This window comes from Leiobunum rupestre, chromosome 9 (assembly GCF_980474605.1).
Source record: "Leiobunum rupestre chromosome 9, qqLeiRupe1.1.hap1, whole genome shotgun sequence".
NCBI lineage: Eukaryota > Metazoa > Arthropoda > Arachnida > Opiliones > Sclerosomatidae > Leiobunum > Leiobunum rupestre.
Window position 1 is genome coordinate 1,983,620 of NC_143392.1, and position 23,541 is coordinate 2,007,160.

At 34.6% G+C, this 23,541-nt stretch overlaps 2 protein-coding genes across 2 annotated transcripts in view; both read right to left on the minus strand.

The window, feature by feature from the left end:
- LOC149926293 (ABC transporter C family member 8-like) lies at window positions 1-5,775 on the minus strand. Its single transcript, XM_090159335.1, has 3 exons — window positions 5,304-5,775; window positions 1,482-1,681; window positions 1-197 (listed from the first exon to the last, which is right to left on the minus strand). Exons 1-3 carry the CDS (start codon window positions 5,610-5,612, stop codon window positions 80-82), a joined length of 627 nt encoding a protein of 208 aa, XP_090015461.1. The 5' UTR covers window positions 5,613-5,775; the 3' UTR covers window positions 1-79.
- Window positions 5,666-23,541, minus strand: part of LOC149926294 (ATP-binding cassette sub-family C member 1-like) — a 23,771-nt gene continuing 5,895 nt past the window's right edge. The window contains exons 3-7 of the mRNA XM_090159296.1: window positions 16,450-16,626; window positions 16,181-16,348; window positions 14,545-14,744; window positions 9,410-9,515; window positions 5,666-5,761 (exon numbers count right to left, since the gene is read on the minus strand). Of these exons, the coding sequence (XP_090015422.1) occupies window positions 5,666-5,761; window positions 9,410-9,515; window positions 14,545-14,744; window positions 16,181-16,348; window positions 16,450-16,626 (747 nt within the window). The remainder of the gene's footprint in view (window positions 5,762-9,409; window positions 9,516-14,544; window positions 14,745-16,180; window positions 16,349-16,449; window positions 16,627-23,541) is intronic.

Genomic DNA, 23,541 nt, shown 5'->3' on the forward strand with positions numbered 1-23,541 from the left:
GATGTACGTAATTATAAATCAGCAATTTTTCATTTGTTTATTTGTATATATATTTATGACTGTCCAATACGTAAATCGTTTAATTTTCAATGAGTCCAGCGTCTATGACTATTTTACGGAACACAGAGTTATGGTCCTGTAGAAGAAGATAAGGCTGATCATATTCGATGACTGATCCTTGGTCCAAAACCAACACTCTAGAAAAAAATTGTTCAAGATTAATTTTCAACTTGTCATTTAACAAAGCTTGGACTCAAAATAAATCGAAGAGGTGTTCAAAGACCAGTTTTTGAGAAACCAATAAAATATCAAGTATTTACTTTCTACCCACGTCCAAACCCAATCGAATATTTGAAACGTTAAATTAGTTAGGGGCTTAAACAAATTTGATGACATAACCGGTGAGATCGTTCAAAGTCTCATCTTTCAATAAAGGAAGTAAAGATAGACAATTTTATCAATATTACACCGATTTCTAAGTTTTAACATTTTCATTAATCTAAAAAATGATAAATATGTTTGTCAACGAATAGATATGGTAATATTCGAAACACTGCTCAAAATGAACGGCGATTATGTTTTTAAATAAGGTTTTTAAAATCAGCGGGATAAGAATAAGGTTAATTACTTTAATTGATATCACGTTTGATTTTATTGATATCAGTATTGCTTTTTTTTAGAAAACTGGAGAAGCTTCTTTTCGGTTTTCAACCCAAGTCACTTAGTAGTCTGGCAAAGGTTGCGTTAGGATTGATAACTTGTTTCTTATTATTACAATTATATTATGGGGTAAAGAGATATAAAAATTGGCTAATTTTTGGCAGACAGGTTACTCAACTTTCCTAACATTGAGCACTTTTCGTTTGAGATGCATGTTTTAAATGTAGAGAAAAACATTCACCATTAAAGACCATTTGATAACTTAGATGTCGAAGAATTTGAAAATCATCCTGTCGAATAATGTTGTTTTATAAAGAACGCACTTATATAGATAATGTTTAATCAACATAAGCGAAAGCTAATATTGGTACACGTAGCCTCATCAAAAATGTCAGATAAAACGTTCGCTAAGAACTTGGATCCAGGCTGAGATGAAAAAAGATGGTGTTTTCCCTAAAACGTGCAATTTCTTCCTACGCCAGGAAGTATTTAGCAATTGAGTGAAAAACATTGTGGCTGCGGAAATATATAAAAAAATGTCCCGAACTCTGTGCGTACAAATATTTTCCAATTAAACAAATTTTGAATACATAGAACACGAACCTCCTTTAAAACAGAGTAGCAATTAGAACTATAAGCCCCACTCCAAAACAGGAAAATGGGAACGCTTTCATACTTACGCTAAGACAGTTGTGAGCCGTCGTGGGCATTAACCTAAACAGTTGTGTCCGCCCTGGTGGACCTTAATGCGACACATTTTGCGCATTGACGTAACTTAGCAACTGCATTGCTCGCTTAGCCTATAAGGTATTAATACGCACCTTTGAGTGGACTCTACATTGTAACTTAGTGTCTCTTTTTCGTTGATAAGCGAAATGGCTTTTTTCGTGAATATGTCCATGGCGTCCAGTGATCTGATGATTCCGACGCCAGCCAATGAATCCGAGAAATGCGAATAAAGTGGCGAGTTGGCAGCAGACAGAAGCCTTTTCAATTTGCCGTTGGATCTCATAAAATATCTCTGCAAAAAAGATCTAGATTTTAATTTGAAAGGGCCGTAAGCGTAATAGTTAGTCGAAATAATTATTTATTGATTCGTGAGGCTCGAAGACGACACGTAAGGGTTAATTCGTTTCGATAGCTATTAAATTTTGAAGTTGGCAGATGATAACATTCGTTTTAAATAAAGAAATTGAATAAATTAAGAATCAAAATTTTTTCTTAAAATAATAGGGTTTAAGCTTGTTAAAAGGACGGTTTTGTATACATTACAATTGATTAAAATAAAAACCGCTCTCGTACAATAAAACAGTTTTTATATAAAAAAAACTTAGCTGCGCCGTATGTAGGTTATACCTTAATTGTATTTACTCTGTCATTTGCCACTGATGAGCTCTCATACCTTGTTATTATTGTAAATTAGCCTGAAGACGGCACAAGTATTGGCGCCGAAACGACCGTAGCTTAGTTTTGTAATAAAAACTGTTTTATTGTACAAAAGTGTTTTTTTATTGTAATCAATAATAGGGTCTAAAAATGTAGTGCAGCCGTGAATTAAAACTAAATTTTATTAATACTGTTAATATCATATATATCTAAATGAAGTTTCGATTCATCCAACCGGTGCAAGCTTGAAAACTATTTATAAATTTCATATTTCTTTATCAAAATGAAAAGTTCTTAATAAAGAAGCTAAAACGAATATGGTACTTTAAAATACGGATGAGTCTGGTAAAAATTAAAAGTCTAAAGGTTAAGTTCCCATTCCAGAGACAATTTTAAAAGTCACGTAATTTAACGACACCGATTAAACAAATCCCAGACTAGAAATAGCAAAACGCGTTCTAGACACATATTAACAAGGTTTCGTAAACTCTCGCTCTCGTTATTTCGACTTTTTTCTCCGAAGCTCCGCCCACGGATGTAGCCAATGAAACGTTGTAAAATTGGCATTCTGAATTTTAATTATGGTAATATTTTTATGTTGAAGATTAAACATATTTCGACCTTCCTTTTTATTATCGGTTGTTTATATTCTTTAACTTTTTTTAACCTTTTTAAATCTGTATAAATATTGACGTAAACATCAACTGTATCTCACTCTCGAGAAGTATCTCGTACCGTTATGATGTTCAAATAAACCGCTTTACCTTACTCTTGTCTGCTTCATCCGCCTTACTACAATATTTCTATTTGATCCATTCCAATAATATTTTTGGAATACTTATTAATTGAAGCAGGTAAACGTTATATAAGTGATATAAGAGGCCATAAAAAATCAATACAAAACATGTGTCGTTTGAACCTTTTGCTACTAACAGTGCCGAAACATTAGACCAGGCTGCCCTGTCTGTAGTTAGTGATCAGGAATGATCAAATGTGGTTTTGGAAATGATACCTATCGAAATGTAAGCCTTAAGAGTGCAAAATGCTCAATTTCCCCTCGTCTTTCGAGTTATTTGGGCAATACCAATAAAATTCTAGTTGCCATACACTCTTGTTCCGGCTGAAAAGGATATTAAAAAGTTTATTTCATTGATCTCGTCTTTATCAACGAATAATTACTAACCCTGAAACAATAAGAATATTTACTAGCAGTGGGTCTCCTTAAAAATAAATTTAACGAATATTACTAATTATCTTTTCTTCAGCTTTCAGATGAAAAACTTTCCACAACAGTTAATCTTTCTTTATTATTTTATCCCTCAGTCCAGTCAGCTAACCAAAGTTTTTCCAACAAAGCTGTATACATCTTCATGCTTGTTTTTTTATGTAAGTTTGGATATATTTCAAAGTTTGCTATAACCTTTCTATAAGCTTTTACACATAATAGTAGTTTGGGGTTCAATTAAAATTCCATTATGTTTATTAGGGAGCTTTATCAGGTCAAAAGGCAAATAAGTCCCCCTTATTCTTTAAATGATAGCTTCAATAATAAATAAATACTTTTTAGGAATTTATTTAATTTTGTATATGGTAGAGCAAATGTAAAAAATCAAGATGTAATAGAAAAATGATTTGAATGTTGATGTTTACACTGAGTGATTTGATAAACACTCAACTCAAGAGTTCTGCGTTGTGAATAATTTGCCATCTTTTGAAATCCAATATGGCATGATCTGTAACAAGATTATTTTATAATACAAAACATTTAAAATATATGAAAATGAAAAGATCGTTATTCTTTTCGTTTTTTAATAGATAATTATAAAGGTAAAGGAATTTTTACCTGCCTAATGTATTGTGCGCCTGTAAATTCGGATCTTGGTCATTCCCACTTGTATCTCAATTAACCGCGGTTTTGGGTAAATGTTTGATTGAAAGTGTCAAAAATCCTTTTAGTATAATCAATTTATCGTTTTGGATCACTCACGATACATTTTTCAGCAGGACATCTGTTGCCATATTGATTACAAAGGATGATAAAATACGCGAAAAAGTAGATAAGTCCATAATTGAAAGGGATAATATAGCTAAATCCTAAACAAATTTGAAGAAATTTAAAAACTTTTTTTTTTAATTTAGTTTATTACTCGAAGATCTATTTGTAAGTTTTTAAATTTCTTCAAATTTGTTTAGGATTTAGCTATATTATCCCTTTTAATTATGGTCTTATCTACTTTTTCGCGTATTTTATCATCCTTCTCACAGTCCATAGGTGGTTTCTTCTAACTTAACTTATCGTATATTGATTACAACTTGATTTATCACGTTCGCCACTGCCATTTTCTCAAAACAATGACTATTTTTGCTTCCGAATGCGTTAACGAGAGATCCTGACATATCGTAGAAAAATATAAACTTTTGCCTCGTTTAAATGTTTCTGAAACGCTATTTTGAAAAATTCTCGTTATTCTACGAGACATGCTCCTTTTATCGTTATTTAACGAGATTTATTCGTCTCTGAAACGGGTCCTTAATCTTTGTGTGAATAATCAAAAGACATTTAATGAATATAGGTCCCAATGTAAGTGTAATGTATTATCCTTAAACATTTTACTATAAGGGTTTTCTTGTGTTCGTTTTATTGCTCGATTTTAATTGGTCCCAAATATGTCAAGGGTTTTTGATTTGAAAAAAAATTAAAATTAAGGTAAATTTTACTTTTAAAACCAAAATAACGTAGGCACTTTAGGGGTTTTCTAGTTCAAAATTAAATTAATAAAAATTATTAAAACTATTCCCAAAGACCACTTTACAATAATATCACCTAAGGTCCTTGGTAGCTAGTGACTTGCAAATGCCTTTTAACAAGGTGGCCGCGTTTCAATGCCTTAGAAGCCATGAATTACATGCTATTCAACAGTTCCCAGTCCTAAATATAACCATTAAAAACGAATAGTTTTTGTGGTGGGTGAAAACGGAGAACTCTGGTAAAACGCTTTCAACCAACCGGGGCATACCTTTTTACCTCAGCTAGGAGTATAATATTCAATTTAACAAATCCCTGAAAATTTTTCATATTCCATTTGATAAAATAATAATGCTGTTGGCACACCCCTAACAATTTATATTGCTATTTTTTTACTTAAACCACGTTACCATCCATTTAAAAAATATATTTATTCAAAATATCTGATCGTTTCGGAACTTTCTGAGAAAAATATGTTTTGCAAAAATATCGTAGTATTAAAAATCTTTACCTGCACAAATAGAAAAGGTACAAAACAGAGAACAAATCCCAAAATGAAGAATGGAACTTCACACACGATTGCTATAACATATCCCAGCAAAAGAAACACGGTGTTGCAAACGAAATTGGCATCTGGAGGAATGGTCTGATCAGCGTCTTGGATGTCACTGGAAAATCTATTCAGAATTCGCCCAACTGGTGTTGTATCGAAGAAGAGTAAGGGAGATCTTAAAACGGATTTGAGCATCTTGCGGTGCATTTTAAACGAGCCTCTTAGGAAAGAGAACAACGAAACAAATGTCATTGCGGGTATTAACATGCACTGGCTTAGTGTAAAAATTCCAAAAATTAAAAATCCTGCTTGACTAGATGTTAGTTCCTTTTTGTGATATTTCCTGCTTCAATGGCAACTGAATTTAAAGTATCACTCCAACCCGCCAACCAATACTTAGAAGCAACTGTGAGATACTGAGCAATTGCGACACCAATTATTATGACAAAGCACCATTTGATTCCAATCAGTAAAAAAAATTGTTTTAAAACTGAAAGTGTAGACTGAAAGAAAAAAGTATTGATAAGATAAAGGCTCGTTTTGGTATATTAGACTGTGTGATCAAATGTGAAAGAGAAAAATGAATAAACCGAGTAAAACACGTTGTATAATTTGGTCTTTATAAATCAGTTATTTTAATAAAATAATAAATTTAAGGTATAATAAATATCAAGATGTTGAAAGAAGGATTTTTCAGGGACAGGAGCTGAGGTGATTCTCGCCGAATTTGTTTCAACTCGGGAACCTCGTAGACCATCGTGTAATTTGAATATTTTTCAAAGGAAAAATTACAATGGGCTTCCGTTTGGCCGTGGGCGAATACTCCCAATAGAAACCGAAGTAGGTTTTGACAAATTAGTTTAAAATAGTCTTTACGGGATTTTAATCACTTGCTATTAAGGGTCACATAAATAATGTTTTGAAATCTCCAAATTTGGTTTTAATAATAAAATAACTTGAATTAACAAAATGGTGAATTATTGGTCGAATTCCGAAAATTTTGCCTATATGCGACTAATATTTTGTAAAAAGAATATTTTTAGAAAAATTTTGATAAATGTGATTCATTCTAATCAAGAATGGTAAATTTGCCAAGGAAATATTATTGGGCTAATTTAGGTGAAATTGGATACATTTAAAGAAGTTTAAGGCAACGCAAAACAATTGGGTATATGCGAACAAAATTGAGTTCACGCGAATTCGTTTCGCCAAGTATACATACATTTGTGCATTTTAATACATTGGGCTAATTGAAATGAAATTCATATAGGCAGGTAGAACTTGGGAGGAAATTAAAATGGGCTAAATAACGTTATATTTGGGTAAGTATAAGCTGGAATTTTTAAAGAATTACAAAAAATGAGAAAAATACAATTAAATTTTGGGTTATTTAAAAAGATTAAAACCCTTTTTTACGTAACTTACATTTTAATTAAAAATAATTAAAATTGACAACTAGTTTCACACTATATTCAGAGGCATCATCAGGTCTGGTTTAGGGAAGAGAACACAAACATAGAAGTCAACTTTGTAATCCGTAACAAAGTAATGTTATAAAAATGTTTGTTGCGATAAAAAAGTAAGGGGTTATACAATTTTCTAAACCAAAGTTCTGTACTTATTACCCAAATGCTTTATTGCTCAAGCTAAAAAACATAAAGGGCGTATCCATTCTGGGGGTTGGGTTGATGAGATAGAAACGTACTCCGACCAAATTATTTGGTTCAGGGATTACAACCAAATTTATACCCCCTTTTTCAATCCTATGGTATTCACCCAACATTTTCGCATTTACTGAAATCGTTTTTTATGCATATTAATCTACATTTCCCCCATATTTAATGGCAGTTACCCACATTCCCCTATATTTACACAAGTTTTTCTATTTTCATCCAAATGTTCCTATATTTAGCCAAATTTAAATAACGTTAATAAATTTTCCTTTTTTTCGAAACTTATTCGTATCAACCCAACTTTTTAGAAGTCACCCCATTTCTTCGAATAAATCTAAAATATCCAAATAACCCAATTAATTCTAATTTACTTAAGTTTGTTCTTATTTACTCAAATTAAGTGGTATTTTCCTAACTTATTCCCATTTTTAAAATTTCCCTATACTAACTCAAATTTATACGAATTAACCAAATTAACCTTAAATTTTCCTTCACTCACCTTCTTTTTTGCATTTACCCAAATGTATTAGCCTTCCTTAAAGTTTCCTACATTCACCCAATTGAACCGATACTTTCATTATTTTTAATTATACCAAAAGTTCAAAATTCCTTAACATATTTTGTTATAAAGTGATCTGAATTCGACCAATAATTTATTATTTTGTTCATTTGAGTGCTTCTTAATAAAAACCAAATTTTAAACAGGGTTGTCAAAACCAATTTCAGTTGCCATGTGCCCGTGGTGGCCCTTGGCCCATGGCAAAACAGAAGCCCACTGTCATTTTGTTATTTTTGAAAAGACCAAATTTAAATTTTTAAAAAAAATCACCGACTTTCCCTCGTAAAATCAATTAAACAAAATTTTAAATTGAGTTTTCAAAAAGAATTTCGGTTACAATTGCAAAAGTGAAATACACAAATTTTCCTTATGGGGACTTTAAAATAACATGATGATCTACTTGAACTCTGAGTTTGTATAAAATCTGTGAGCATAACTTCGGGTCTTTTCCATGTTAGAAACATTAAAACGGTAAAATTTCAATTTAAAGATTTTGTATTTGTATTGTCAGTTAATTTTCATTAGATAAGGCTAATTTTACATCTTAATTCAAAGTTATGCTTTTAAGAACCAGTAATTAAGATCATTAAATAAGCGACTTTCAATTTATCCATATTTATATTAAAACGATAAATATCAATCTTTGAGCCTTTTTTTATGTTAGTAAAATATTATTCGACGTTTTGAAAACTACAGAAAGTAATATTACAAAGAATAATATCAGTAGCTCATTATTTAAATACTGACATTAAGACACATTTGGCTTGTATCCTATGGTCATAATTAAATACAGGGTGTTTTAGAGAAGCCTGTCACAAAATAAAAGGGATGTTTTCTTGGTAACAAGGAGGGAAAAAGGTCGTAAGAAACATTTTCCTTAATTGAATCGTATTCGAGTCAAAAATCGGCCTTCCAACCTCGTTAAAGCTCATTCCTCAGGACAGGTCGAGGCGAAATAGGCTCATGGCCAGCTAGCTTACGTAGTGTATTAAATTTGACCTCTGACGCCGCCGTTCGGGAGCGCAACCATACTTTTCGGTAAGGAAGTCGAAACACGCCTCAAAACTTCAAATGGATTCAAGAATGATTTAAGTTTGCTCCAGGTGATCATTTGGTAATTTTTTTAATTCACTTTAATTTTTACTTATGGAATTTGAAGAAAAAAACGAAATTCAATAAGTAACTTTCTTTCAATTGACGTGGTCACTATGAAACTATGACTTATTTCTACACGTATATTACTTCTTTAAATTAAAAACGAGATTTGGTTACAACTTATCCTTTTCTTATCTTTTTCAAAAAAAAGCTTTGTAGAAGGAAACAATTAGGTCTCAGTAATAATTGAAACTGCACATTTGGGCGTCCTTCAACGTTTTGGAAACCGATTTTTACAGCCAATTATTCGGATACGGTTCAATTAAGGAAAACGTTACGTGGGACCTTGTTCACTCCTTGTTACCCAAAGAACACGCATATCAATTTGTGCCAGACTTCTATTAAATACCCTGTATCTTGCACGTTGGTACATAAAAATATCATTTGTGGAATAATATTTGTCTGAGATACATTTAATAAAAAAAACGAATAAATGTACCAGAAACTTTAAACACGGAACTGTATCTTTTAATATTTAAAAAAAAATGTTTTTAAGTCTTGTTTAAGAATGATTGTTACAATTATTATTAACAATCTTCAATCTAGGAACCAAGAATTGATAGAAAGAGCCTATTATTCTGTAACTCAATAGAAAGTAAAGCCTTTAAAAATCGATATTTTTTCTTATTATCTTTTGCATATCCACAAGGTCACAATTTGGGTACTTAAGTACTTACAATGCGTTGACTTGTTTTTTCCATTTCAATGAGATTTCTGCCAATATTTGGACTAGATGTATTGCGATTCCAAGACTTTCTTTCCAAAGTTTTAATGTCGATTTTCCTAAACAATTCATAACACAAATTAAGGATTGGTCATCTATACCATTTTACTAGTTAACCTCAATTATTTTTGCTTAATTTTAAAATAACCAGATTAAACTTAAGAGTGTCTAAAACAATTCGCAAAAGATAACCGCTTTAGTTAATTCCATACACACAAAATTACATAAAAGACCATTGAAATTGCACTATTCTAAAAATATTCTTAAAAATGTATTTCTGGGTTTCACCGCAGTGACACCGAGCAGCCTATTTGTTATAACTTTGGCGCATGCGCCGATAATTGAAGGTATTTTGTGTCAAAAGAGACTTAAAAATTAATAAAGAGAATTAAATCAAGCTAAATGCTACAAAGTTTAAATATTTAACTAATTTTTTTATGAATTCTTAAGTAAATGGCGTAAGAAATATTATATTGCAGCTATCGAAAAAGCAATAAGTCATAACTTTTAATCGGCTCGTAAAGCATAAAAATACTTTAAGCATTAATGAAGATTTAAATTATAAGGCAATTGTAAACGTTTTGGACAGCTAAAAACATTTTGGTCTAGTGTTGAAAATATGCAATTTTCTAATCCAACTCCAGTTGTTAATTCTAGTTAAAGAAAGGGGCAGATATTACTAAAAAGTATTAGGTAAAAGGTTTTCAGAGATACGTTTATTGCTTTCATTTAAAATAAAATAAGATTGTTGATTTCCGCTATAAAGATGGACCTGAGATAAACAGCATTTAAATATGGACTTTAAATCCATGTTTAATACATTTATAAAAATGTTGATGGTTTGATTGTATATCAATCGGCAGTATCCTGAGTAGGCAACGCTAACAACATAGGGTAGCGAAGAGCCTAGCAATTCCGCCTAGCATTCAAGAGGAGCTAGATTCGATCCCAGGGTTTGGCACAAGGTAAAAGCTCGGAACTACCTCTTCAGTATTTGACTTATCTAGTGGCTTTAGGCCTAAACTGAACTAACAAAACAACAACAAGGAAAGTGGGAGGGGGAGATAACTTGAGTAATCCGTTGTACACTCATTAGGTAATTCCTCGGGTTATTCAAGGATAAAACATAAATCCGAGGTAATTTGTGTAATCTCAAAAAATAAACGGTATTCCAAAATATTCTTAGGAAATATATGTAATTCTAACATAATCTCAAGTAATATCCAAAATTGCCAAACGAATCTCGCGTAATATCAGTCATCTGGCGTTATCTTCAGTAAACTTCAGATATCTCATTACCATATCTAATTCTATGGTTTGGGATAAGTAATGGCGTTTAGTTTTTCGTAATCTGTTATTTTTTTAAGAAATCTCTTGAAATATGTAACCTGGTATACACATTTTCAGCGAGTTATTCGTCCCTCGGGAAAGTGTAACAGCTTTTGTAAAACTGGCCGATACCGATGCGTTCATGTTATTAAAACCCAGGAAATACGTTTTTCTATATTAAGATAAATACCTTTTGAAATAAGTGACCAATTCAATGTTTATTAACAGATTCATTCATACTCACAACTAAAAACATTCTTCACCCTTGAACTATTTAATTTACAGAAGACAAAAAAACCTTAAGTTAAGTTAGAAGAGACCACCTATGGACTGTGAGAAGGAGGATAAAATACGTGAAAAAGTAGATTAGTCCATAATTAAAAGGGATAATATATCTAAATCCTAAACAAATTTGAAGAAATTAAAAACTTACTAATATCTCGTACCGATAGGTCTTCGAGCGAATCTCGGATCAAATAGATCTTCGAGTAAAAAACTACATAAAAACTAAATAAAATAGCCAGAAATTCCAACGGTAGACCGGTTTCGTTCTATTTGGAACTCATCAGTAGCGTGCGGGAAATCTGGCTGGCGACTGTTATATCGAAAAGAGAAACTAAGCCTTAACATTAAAAATTTCAAAACGCGTGCTAGTTCATAGACGATATCTAAACTTCCATCACCTTCTGCCAATTAATGACGTCGATACTCGTTCGAGCTTCTTCTGCTGTCCAAAGTAAAGCGTCACAGAACAATAAAACTTTGTTCGCAGAAGGGCAAACGGAGAATGTAAGTTTTATTAAACTTTCAACGATATCTCAAAACTGGATAGGCGGCAGGTTATTCAGGAGGTAAATAGACTGGTTATGTTTCCACGTCTTTTTAGGACCTGATTGGTCTGGTTTCCACGAAATTAGAGGAATTACCGGGTCTTGGTTCCACGTCATTAGAGGACTTGACGGGTCTGAGTTCCACGTCATTAGAGGATACGTTTCTATGCTGCAAAGCTCTAGATAATACCGGACATCTCTAGCCCGAAGGGTTTCATTGAGCTCCGGAACCAAGATTCTAAAACCATCTGCTTTGCTTCCATATCCCACGATAAATCCCTTGTAAGCCTCTTTGGTCAGCTTTCTTCTTTTCTCTTTCCGAATATGCACAAAGCTGTGTTCCAAAAACGCGGCGATGCTTCATTGACCGGTTTGGCTTTCCAATACACAGCTTGCACGGCGTCTTCCCAGGAGTTCATGTTGGTGCTAAGCGATTAAAAATTTAGGTTATTCTGTTTACGGATTCAGCGCGGAAATTCGGTGTTAGTCCAGGCTTAAAAAGTAAAATGGCAAACGCAAACTCTTCTTGCCCTGAATATTATCGTAGAGACCACACAATATTACCGTGGCTTTATACTCAAAATTGGAATATCGCTTCCTGAAACTCTTAAGAAACATTGTGGACTTATTTTGAACAGAGCTAAATCTCGATTCAAAACTGAATTCTGTTGTCTACTTAACCGTCTGCCTTCGTCTGCACTTAAGCGTTTCAAGGATATAAAATATTCGGAACTAGATAACATTCAGGAGCCATTCGCAATGTGCTGTGTGGCTCAAGATTCAAAATACCAATAATCTTTTGATATCGTGCAAGTTACTGTGTAGAACCCTCCTTAGTTCCTGTTTCCGCAATATTATCGGGTATTTCTGCCTTCAGATGCTCTCTTAGACACCGAACAGTTTTTAGAGATGTAGCCGAAGTTTATGCAGTTGCACCATCTGAGCCAGCAAATAAAAGTTGAAGTATTCCGTCTCGTCAATCCCAATATGATCCAGGGCTCGTTTCGAACATGATTCATCGGGCTTGCATATTTATTGCAGCTAATGGTTGTGTAATTGAACCGTACTTGTAATTTTAAAACCCTTTTCTAGCAGTGTGTCAGAATTTATAGCCCGGTGTACCTAGTAACAGTGACCATACCACCGCAGGCCTATCATCTAAGTTCCATAGGCCAGCATCCACCTAGCCCGGACAGGTGACAAATCCAGCATGGGTAGCAGTACCCTACTACTGATGGTCGCACCTTTGACGCAAGCCACTCAACCGAGCAGAAGGAGCAGCAATGGGTGGACCTATCCCCACTTCGCACACAGCAGTGGGATTAAGAGTGGATGCTGTAGCAACTCCAGCTGATACCCTACCTACGTAGGTAAAGAGTCAAACCCTTGGGAGAGAGCTCCTAAAGGGGAACGACGAGCACACAGCAGTCCAAGTAACCCGGCACAGCTGGCACCCGATATCCCAGTGTGACTCCAAAAGGCATGCCCTCATATGGAGGCCCACCGCCCCACAGTAGGCTACCCAATCCGCCGAAGCGGCCAGTTTGCACGGACCCTCTCCGTTAGCCTTAGCCGAAGCTCAGTATCCAGCCCAAACCTGACCATTTGATCAGAGATAAAATACCCAGTGCGCCACCGCCCTTATGGGTTACACGAGCCGGTATTATTTTACATAAGACCCACGTTATCTCTTTTCACGTATTTAAAGAAAGCTTATACAAAAAGGTATGACCTTCTTCTAGCAACTTGTTTTTATTCATGTTCTCGTATCTCAGTGAACAATAGCCTAATGTTCACAGATAAATTATATTTTTATGTTTTGGAGAATGCGCTACCAGGTTATCATAGAAATTAATGCATTTACCGTCTACTACACCTTCCCTGACAAATTCTATATTCTAAGTGAAATGGTTTTGGGGGAAAATGCACTGTTCGAGCAATTTGAGACACCCTGTATATCGCACACCAAACCTATAATTGAAATCGACACTCTTCAATCTCTAATACAAAAAACCTTCGGAAAAATATAAAAGAGCCATTAAAGATATGCAATGTATAGTTTAAAGTTTTTGTTATCAGTACAAGGTTTTATTACAGTTTTTTGGTATAAAAACGTGTATTCAAAATGTACCATTGGTTCAGTATACAAGTCTACTCTTTGATATTGTTCTTTAATATAAAATATATTAATCTAAACGCTGACATCGTCGTAATTAATTCGTTCTACGTAATGCTTTCCTGTAAAACTTCTAAGAAACCTATAGTGGTGACCGTTTGAACTGTTTTCGTGCGCTGCAGAGGTGTAAGTCGTTCCCCTCTCTCACTCCTTTTCTAAGGTATGCAACTATTTACAAAAGAAAGTATATAAAAAAATAATTTAACGTACGTTAATTTAAATAAGTTAGATCAGGTCATGTTATGTCACCTTACCATGTCTATAAAGCCGCGTTCACACTTTCGCTTAGAACCTGTTTTCATGGCACGCTTCTTTAAATTTCATGCGATAAAAATTGCATTCTAACCGATTCAAACCGGGTTTAAAGCTCTAGTTTAACCGTACATAAGAGAAGTTTGTAACTATTATCATCATTATAACAACTGTTAATAACTTCTTAATAAAACACTGCATATTTGAATTTAAGTGTGTTTCTTAGGCGAATATTAAATTCGCGAAACTTTCCAAAATAAAATAGGTATTCAATCTGTAACTCATCTGATCATTAATGAACTTTAAACAATTAAAATAGAGTGTATTTTGACCTTTTTGTATTATCTTAAATAAAAATAATAATAATAATTTACGGTAGATTAAAGCTGAAAATTGATTAATTATTAGTTATATAATTTATTGATAATCTGGACATCGGAAGTGAACGTTATAAAAACTATGACAATGTTATACTTTATATTGGGTATTAGCCATAGTTACCCTTTAGTAATATTGCTGACCGATCTTTCACCATTCGTTGTAATTATGTGTTTATGTGATGATTGTGAACAAGTTCCCGTCAGTTCATTTCTTGATTTAACTTCCAATGTGCTGTTTTCATTTACATTTCCATTCTCTAGGACGTAAACTACATCGACATAAGGTAAAAGAGCCAAGTTGTGAGTGACTAACAACCTCGTCTGTGAAATAAATAGCAAATTTTTATTAATAAAACATGATTCCAAAAAGTATCTTGAATCCAAAAAGGATCTGTATACTTTAAAGTCAAATGCACCAAATATTTTATCCGTGGGAAATTTCGAAAGGTACTGATCGTTTTACCTTCGAAGTAAGTAGATCCAATTTTCGTAAATAATATTTAAAATACGACGTTAAGCTATAAAATTAGCCAAATGCATGAAGACGGACAATGCTGCTAACTCGTTTGTTCGATTTCTGACGAGGCCGTTTTAATTATTTACTCAATTTTATATTAATATAAACAATGATTTGGTTATTATTATAACATTTAAGGTTAAAATTTTATTTTTAATTTTTCTGTCTGAATGAACGCTACTCTTTTTTTTATATTTTCGAATAAACCAAGTGCTGTTTATTTTCCGCAACATTTTTCGCATATGTTTTTAACTTTTTATCGATATAAAATGTCTTATATCAATAAACATACTACAAAACATTAATAGAGTTTCATTGTTAATCACTCTTACTTTTCTGTACTTATATTTGAATGAAAACGTTTTTCGTTCCAAATATGATTTGATCCTAATTTTGATTATTTTATGTAAAATATTTCATTCTTTCTCGGTATGACTCGCTTTTTACTGGATGTAACATTTTTAAGTTTACCTTAGGGCTTTTAAATATTTTGACTAATGTTGAAAGTCAAAAAGTTATATGCCCACCCACACTTAGGGTCTCGTTGACATGTGGTCAGAAATTTATATACCGGGGTTCGAAGCGATCAGGCAGCCTACTACCCAATAGGTCTCATCAGAATGCCTTACGTTAGCGTCCAAAAACCCAGACAGGTGACAAATCCAGCATGGGTAGTAGTACCTAACTACTGATGGTCTCAACCTCGACGCAAGCCACTCATCTCGACAAAAGGCGCAACAATGGGGCGACCAGCTTTCACTCCGCGCACAACTTTGGGATAGACAATGGATACTATAGCAACTCAATCCGACACCCTACCTTTGAAGGTAGAGATCCAAACCCTCCAGATAGAGCTCCTAAACGGGAAAAACGGTCACACAGTATTCCACGTAACCCGGAACAGCTGGCACCGGAGATCCGGTTGTGCTCCAAAACGCCGACAAATAGAAACACTGCGCCTCATACGTACACCCGCCGCCGCACAGCAGGTTACCCAACCCTACGATGAGGCCAGTTTGCCTGGACCCTCTCCGTTAGCCTGGGTCGAAACCCAGTTTCCAGCACATACCTGACCAAAGTCAGAGGTAGAGATAGGGCCATTTTATTAGAGTTAACATTTCCCAGTGCGCCACCGCCCTTAAGAATTACAAGACCTGGACTCCGACTTCAAGGTAAAGCCATCAGTTATAGTACATTTTGACCTGTTAATAGCCAGGTCTCTCTGACAATTGAAATTTACCTTATCTTTTAGTAATCCGTTCGGTCCGATCACTTTCGTGAAGATGTGCTTTGCCGTGTAAGAGTCCACAGCGCCAAGAGGGTCATCCAACAGGTAAATGTCTCTGTCCAAGTAGAGCGCCCTGGCTAAGCTCACTCTCTGCTTCTGACCACCACTTAAGTTGATGCCCTTCAGAAGCGTTAACCATCAGTTGTTATTTAAATTTAGCCCCATTGTATTTACATAGATAAACCCAAAAAACCTGATATTTTAAAAAATTAAATATTTACCATCTCCCCAATTTCGGTTTCGTCGAAAGCTGGCAATGTGTCGATATCATCCTTCAACGCGCAAGCTTCGATGATTCGTTCGTATTTTAGAGGTTCAAAACGGTTATTAAAAATAACGTTTTTTCTTAGTGTTTGATTTTGTATCCAAGCTTGTTGGGGGACATATGCTACGGAGCCCTGAAGAGGAGAATTGCTATCAACAAAATCGTTCACGAAAAATTATTCTTACAAAATTTCTAACTGGTAAGGCAATTAGATCGACTGAAATCTTGTACAAATTACATTTTTACCTATTACTTTAAACAGTATCTTCGTGAGAGTTTCCCGCAACAATGCCTTGTTATGCCTCTCATCCAAAAACTTTTAAAACGTTGCACCAGCTAATTATGCATATAAATCTCTTTCGAATGGAATATTTAAAATTTGATAAATAAGCTTCCGGATATATCTGGGCTTGAATTTTCTCAAATCTATTGATTATATACAGGGTGTCCACTAAAAAATGAACCAGGGCGAATATCTCAAAATCTGTTTAAGGTACGATTTTGAAATTTTCAAGTCGTATACAAGATGTAGGGGGAAACCTACTGCGAAAATATCGATGACCTTGAACCATGTCTTCAAGGTCATCCAAAAACTAACTCGAGAACAGAAATTGTTAGAAAGTTGTTTCCAATTAGAAAAGTGTTCCACGTCACATTGTAGGTCTAATTAGCTTTGATTCGATCGTATTTGACCAAAAGGAAGACAAGGAACTGTTTTACATTATCACAAATGTCGTTAAAAAGAAAATTGAAAGAAAACGCACATTACTCGAAACCAATTCGTGTTACAGCGAAATTTACTAGACAAACTCATTATGGTGAGAGTTTTTCAAGTTTGTAAAATTGGATGACTTTGAAGACCTGGTTTAAGGTGTGAAAACATTATCTTGCGATCCATTGGGTTTCGAAACTAGGTTTCAATAGGAAATTTGCTAATCACCACTTTTTCGTCAAAGTAGTTTTGAACCATGTCTTCAAAGAAATTCAAAAATTACCTTGAGAAATAACTTGAAACTGAATCAGCTTAAATCACGTCTTCAAGGTCATCCAATTTTACAAACTTTAAAAACTCCCACCATAATGAGTTTGTCGAGCAAATTTCGATGTAACACGAATTGGTTTCAAGTTATGTGCGTTTTCTTTCAATTTTCATTTTAACGACCATTGTGATTTTGAAAAACAGTTCCTTGTCTTCCTTTTGGTCAAATACGATCGAATAAAAGCTAATTAAATATACAATGTGACTTGGAACACATTTCTAATTAGAACCAACTTTCTAACACTTACGGTTCTCACGTTAGTTTTTGGATGACCTTGAAGACCTGGTTCAAGGTCATTGAAATTGTTAAACTAGAGACCCTCAATCCTGATGAGTATGTGAAGCAAATTTCAGCACTCTAACTGGAGTATCTTCACATTTATCAGCTCCCAAACCTCGCTTTCGACACGTTATCAACTTAACGACCTTCTGGTTTTTCATCTAGCATTTCTCGGCTTCCTATTGGTCAAATCCGATCAGGTCAAACCTACTTGTACTTAAAACGTCACGTGGAACACTTTTCTAATTGGAATCTACTTTCTAACACTTACAGTTTTCGGGTGACCTTGAAGACATTGTTTCGCATTAGGTTTCCCCCCTACATCTTGTACACGACTTGAAAATTTCAAAATCGTACCTAAAACAGATTTTGAGATATTCGCCCTGGTTCATTTGGAGTGGACACCCTGTATATAATCAATAGATTTGAGAAAATTTAAAATCATGGAATTACATTTTTCACCAATATTTTGTGATACCCATTTTCTTTGTGAGCCTGCCACGATAAGGTGGAATCGTAATGTAATAAATAATTGAGATCCAACTTTCATTTCAGCAATATATGTAGTTTCTACCAGCAAGCAACGAAACTTAAACCTTGTTCGCACGGAGAACTCCGACTACCCTGGAAGGGTCAATTCACCCCCCTATGTGAGATCCGTTGTCGTCCGAACGCTACTCGAGAAGACTGAACCACAAATCGGAGACGAACCTCGAAGATGTTCGTCTCCGACGTTTTCGTCACCTAGGGGGGTGAGATCCGAAATTTTTCTTTCGTGCGAAAAATTGACGGATTATAGAAAGTCCAGTTTCGAGGAAATATGCACGTGCGAACAGCTTTCTGAAGTTTCTTTCTCAATATATTTGGGAAAACCAGAACGGGAAGCCCCCTACACCCACTTAAGAAAATTAAAAACAAAATAATAAAATCGCATTACTGCTGTACTCTATGAAATTAATTTATATGTAGTTTAGCATAGAGTTGTCTTTGTTGACTCATTATAAATTTCCATTTTCGGTTTGTAGATATCTTTACATTTATCAGATGGGTTATCAAACGTTGATTAATTATTTAGAAATTTGAAATGGCCTGAATTGCTATAAACAAACTCATAATAGATTCAATTTCTACCTCATAAGCCATGTCCGAAAAATAAAATATTGAAAATGGAACTGATTGAAAAATGGTAGAGAAAATGACACCATAGTTTCTATAATGACACGTGCGAACGACTGTCGGATTTCCAAAATTCGGAGAATTCGAACAGTCGTCCGACTCCCCTGGTTGGGTGAGCTCACCCCCCTAAGTCAAGTCGGAATACTCAGTGCGAACATGGTATTAGCATTCTACGGCTATATACAATAGAAAACAAGTTGGCCAGCTAAAATATACCTCTCCTCGGAAGAATTTGCACTTGGGCGTATTAATTATTGGACACGGCACTCAACGATACACCGCCATATTCGAAACGTCCTCTTAAAAACGTGATACCGGTTCTATACTGACCGGTAGAATATTTGAATTATTATTAAAATAACTACTACAAATATTGCCTTAAGCAAATTTTAAAATTAATAGAGCAATAAACCAACTTATAATTATTAAATTATAGAAAATACCAAATTAACAACAATTGAACGCGCGAGAAACTATTTTAAAGACAAAAACCAACCCATTGTGTTAAAGCTCTTAAACAATCAAATATATAAGGAAAACAAAAACTAAGGGAAAGCCTTAATTGAAACTGCGTGGGCTCACCACGACCATCCAACGAAGCCGGTAAAATTCAATGCAAATAACAAAAACCGTAACCATGATTTATCCCTCACATTATCGATACTTTCGAGAAATGAAAGAAAAATATACATAAACTCAACCAAGCAACAAGTTAATTCAAATATCTAGGTAATACAAATTGTATTAGAAAAACCAAAAACACATTTCCCTTAACAATTCCCGGCTTATAACACACGAAAAACCCTAAACTGAAAAGTGAAGGCTCTACAACAGCGCGTATCGCAATATAGATAAAAACAACGTCACTACACTAATCAAGATGTATCACACATTTAAAGCCAATAAGAAACTACGTAAAATAAATTACTAAAATACGAGTATGGTAACCAAAACGAAAAGGCATAAGAGCGCGATGTATACAACTCGAAACTGTTATCATAAATTTAAAACCAATCGTTATCAGTAAACAGAGATTAAACAAATTTAGTTAAATCAGAAACTGACGAAAATGTTGTTAAAGAAAAAAAAATTACACAATTAAACATGATGAAGTTGTCAAAAACGACTCAACAATACTTATCAATGTAAATGGAAAAACAACTCCCCAAATCGTTTGATAAATAAATATGAACTCGATTGAAAACAAAATTAAATAAAAAAATATCTACAGGAATATTTATTTCAACCCATTCTAAAAACAGTCCACCTTTACTTCAACACTTTGCTAATATTTTTTTTTTTCAAAAGAATGATGGGAAGGCGATGGCTCAGCGGTAAAACGTCCGCGTAGAAGCAATTTTACCCTGGTTCAATTCCCAGTGAAGACCGTACTTAATATAAAAGTAATCAATTAATTTTCAATTTGATTTAATTTATAAATAAAATTATAAAATTATATAGAATAAATTGAATCCCGAGCGATACAATCGCAAATTGGTAATAAGACGTATAAAGTTATCATTTGGTGGAAACCCTGCCAATTGGACGTTGAGACGTTTATCGGTCCATCACAAAATTCAAAAACACGCTGGAGAAACGTTATTCTACGCCCGATGACGAAACGAGGGGGTTTTGGATTTTTTTCCCTTATTCCAAGAAACTGCGAACGTGGTGATTTCCAGAAACGGCATACGCAATGATAATACTTTGCCCCGAAAATGCGAACGCGTTCGTATACAGACGGACCCACAGACCTACAGACATGGTAGAGCATATAATGTGGCGATAGATAAGCGGATTATAAACCTCTAGCATGGATAAGAAGATTTATAGATACTTATCGATAAATCCTCTTATCCATAATCGCCATATTTATAGATTCAAAATTATGGAGCGCTCAATTTATGGATCGCCTATTTCATAGGCGAGGTTTAAAATAGCGGTCTATTTTTACACCAAAAAATGTATCCGTATACGACGTTTTACGGAGCCTCACTTACCTGTCTTTTTGAAGGATACCTACAATAACGTTTACCATTCAACCCACTGATTTATCGACTTTTCGCTTTGGAGGTTCCCCGTCTTTTTCCAACAATAGCGACCCGAGCATTTTACTCGAAGAATACTTTATTTCCCCCTCTCTGTTTTGGAAGAATAAGACGCGTTTCGCGGCACGCATTCAATTGCCTAAAAAGAACATACAGTATGTGAAATAACGCATCTATTTTTATACGTTTGATTATCTTTTCATTTTCATAATACACCAGATTCGGTAATTGAGTAGAACAAAGGAACATATGGTAGGCTTGAAGAGAAGATGACAGGTTACGTCTTTCAATCAGGTTGTTATAATTGGTAATCACGTTAGACGCGTTACCATTTTAATTTTTTTTAAAAGATCCATGGAGGAATTATAAGAATAAAATTTAAACGGAGGAAACACCAAAGACAGGCGGGTCGAAAGCTCACGACAGTTTTTGAATAAACTTTTGTTTTGAAAATCCATGTGTTTCCTCCGTTTGAATTTTATTCTTTTTACCATAATTACCAAAACATCGAACCATTTCCTTAAATATACCCGAATCTCCGTGTCCAAAATTGATGCCTCGATGCAAGGTCTCCCTTTACCAATTTCCGTCAAATTCTTATAATGGCGTGAATACATATAAACTCCTAACTGAAACTCTTCACTTTTCCCAAAACCTTTGTAAGCTTTACTAGCCAGAATTTCAAAAGTCAGACCTTCAATTTACCCGAGTTCCAAACTGAATTTATTTATTTTTTCCCTTCCCGCGTATGGGATTCTAGTAGGTACCAATTCTGAAACATTTTAAGGCGATCGGCCTCAGACAGATGGAGGATTGGAAAGTTAAATCATTAAAAAGGAACACTAAACGCTTCCTGTGGTTTATTTTCCGTTGGAAAGTGGCGTAATTTTTTCATTCTCCGAAATCATGAGACAGCTTAACGCTTTAAAGTCCGAATTAGAAAATTACACAATCCCGAGGGCTCTCCCTGATATAAATATCATTTCGATGACTCTACCCCCCCGGGGGAAATCAAGTTTGGGTAAGATTTTTAATACTGGGAAAATGAATTTCGTTTGAAAATATAGAACTGAAATTACAAATAGGATGAAAAATGCCATTTTTTTATCCATCGGCCGATTTTTTTTCCAAAATGAGATTATGCGAACCAAAATTAATACCCTACGAGGAATTTGAAAAATGGTTTTTTACAGGAAGTGGGGGGAGCGAAATAATCTCGTTTAACCGAGATCGTTAGGGACAGGGAACAATTCTGTAAACTATTTAATGATCCGAATATCGAGCGGAAGTGTTTTGGCGATCAACGATAGGACGTTGTTTTTCAAATGGGAGCATCTTAAGGCAATTGATCCCGCTTTAGCCCACGTAAATGTAGTTTTAGCTTGCTACACCACGTCTTTCGCTAGGATGAGACTACGCGCATTTAGAAGCGCTCGGCGAACAAGGTTTGTACCACGATACGGACGGTTTAATATATAGATCTGAAAACGGGGAGAAACTAGTCAAAGAAGGGACGTATTTAGGAGATTTGACCTATCAAAATCCCGAATCTCGATGATTATCCCGGAGAAGAATTGGAACAATGGTCAAATCGGGGGATTATTCAACCGCAATATTAGCTTCGTGTTTTTCAACAAGAATATATTTGCGAAATCTAAAGACGCGCGGGACGGTTTGATAACCGCAAATTATATAATCTTATTTCAGAACCCGCGCGATCAACTTAAACCGGGGATATTATTCCCTCAACTTAGAGGCTCTTATTACAGATTGCCTATCGAGGCATATCTCGACGCTACCAAACGCCCCCACGGGTAAATCATTATAGACATTCGTCGACAATGCCCTGAAAAGTATAGGTTAAGAACGGATATTTTTGCCGGTGAAACCGAAATGGTCTTTCTCCCTAACAAAAATGGGGGAAATTAGTATTAAGTCGGACGAGAGAAAGAACCCTTCTATATTTTGAAAATGTGAGCCCTGGTTGTCGCACATAAAGATTTTCTCTCGGATCTCTCTAAATCAAATTTTAAACAACGACGGGCGATCCTCTATCACGCTAAAAAACCTTTAATCGACACTATATCGGAGTGTTTTCATATAACCTTGAAATGTAATATAAAGTTAAACCCTGGTCATAAACGTAAACTTGCTAAACAAAAGAAATTCCTTAGGCAGATAGCCTCCAAGAAAGTAGCCTGGCGTAAGAAAAAGTAAATTTTAGTTCAAAAAGGTCACGGGATTCTAAGTTTCCTGATCCCTACGGTAATATCAGCACGGAATTTTAAGTCGTTCTTAAGGGAAATTAAAATGTACGCTCAAAAGATAGTGTTCGTTCCAGCCGACTCGTTAGGTCATAATAATAAAAACGTCCTATCCCTCGAGATAGCCCTCAATTTTCGTTTCCCGATCCGCCATGGGTGATATCAATAAAAGCAGGACCGACGTTCTCAATTCCAATCTCGACATTAGGGATAAAGTTAAATTATTCGAGCAGATGTTTCA

Bases quoted from the DNA above. Each gene is read 5' to 3' on its own strand.
- LOC149926293 (XM_090159335.1), bottom strand. From the start codon at position 5,612: ATGTTAATACCCGCAATGACATTTGTTTCGTTGTTCTCTTTCCTAAGA. The intron at 1,682-5,303 runs GTAAAGATTTTT...TCTTTTTTGCAG, and splicing joins TACCTTTTCTATTTGTGCAG to AGATATTTTATGAGATCCAA. The intron at 198-1,481 runs GTGCGTATTAAT...ATTTTTTTCTAG, and splicing joins AATGTAGAGTCCACTCAAAG to AGTGTTGGTTTTGGACCAAG.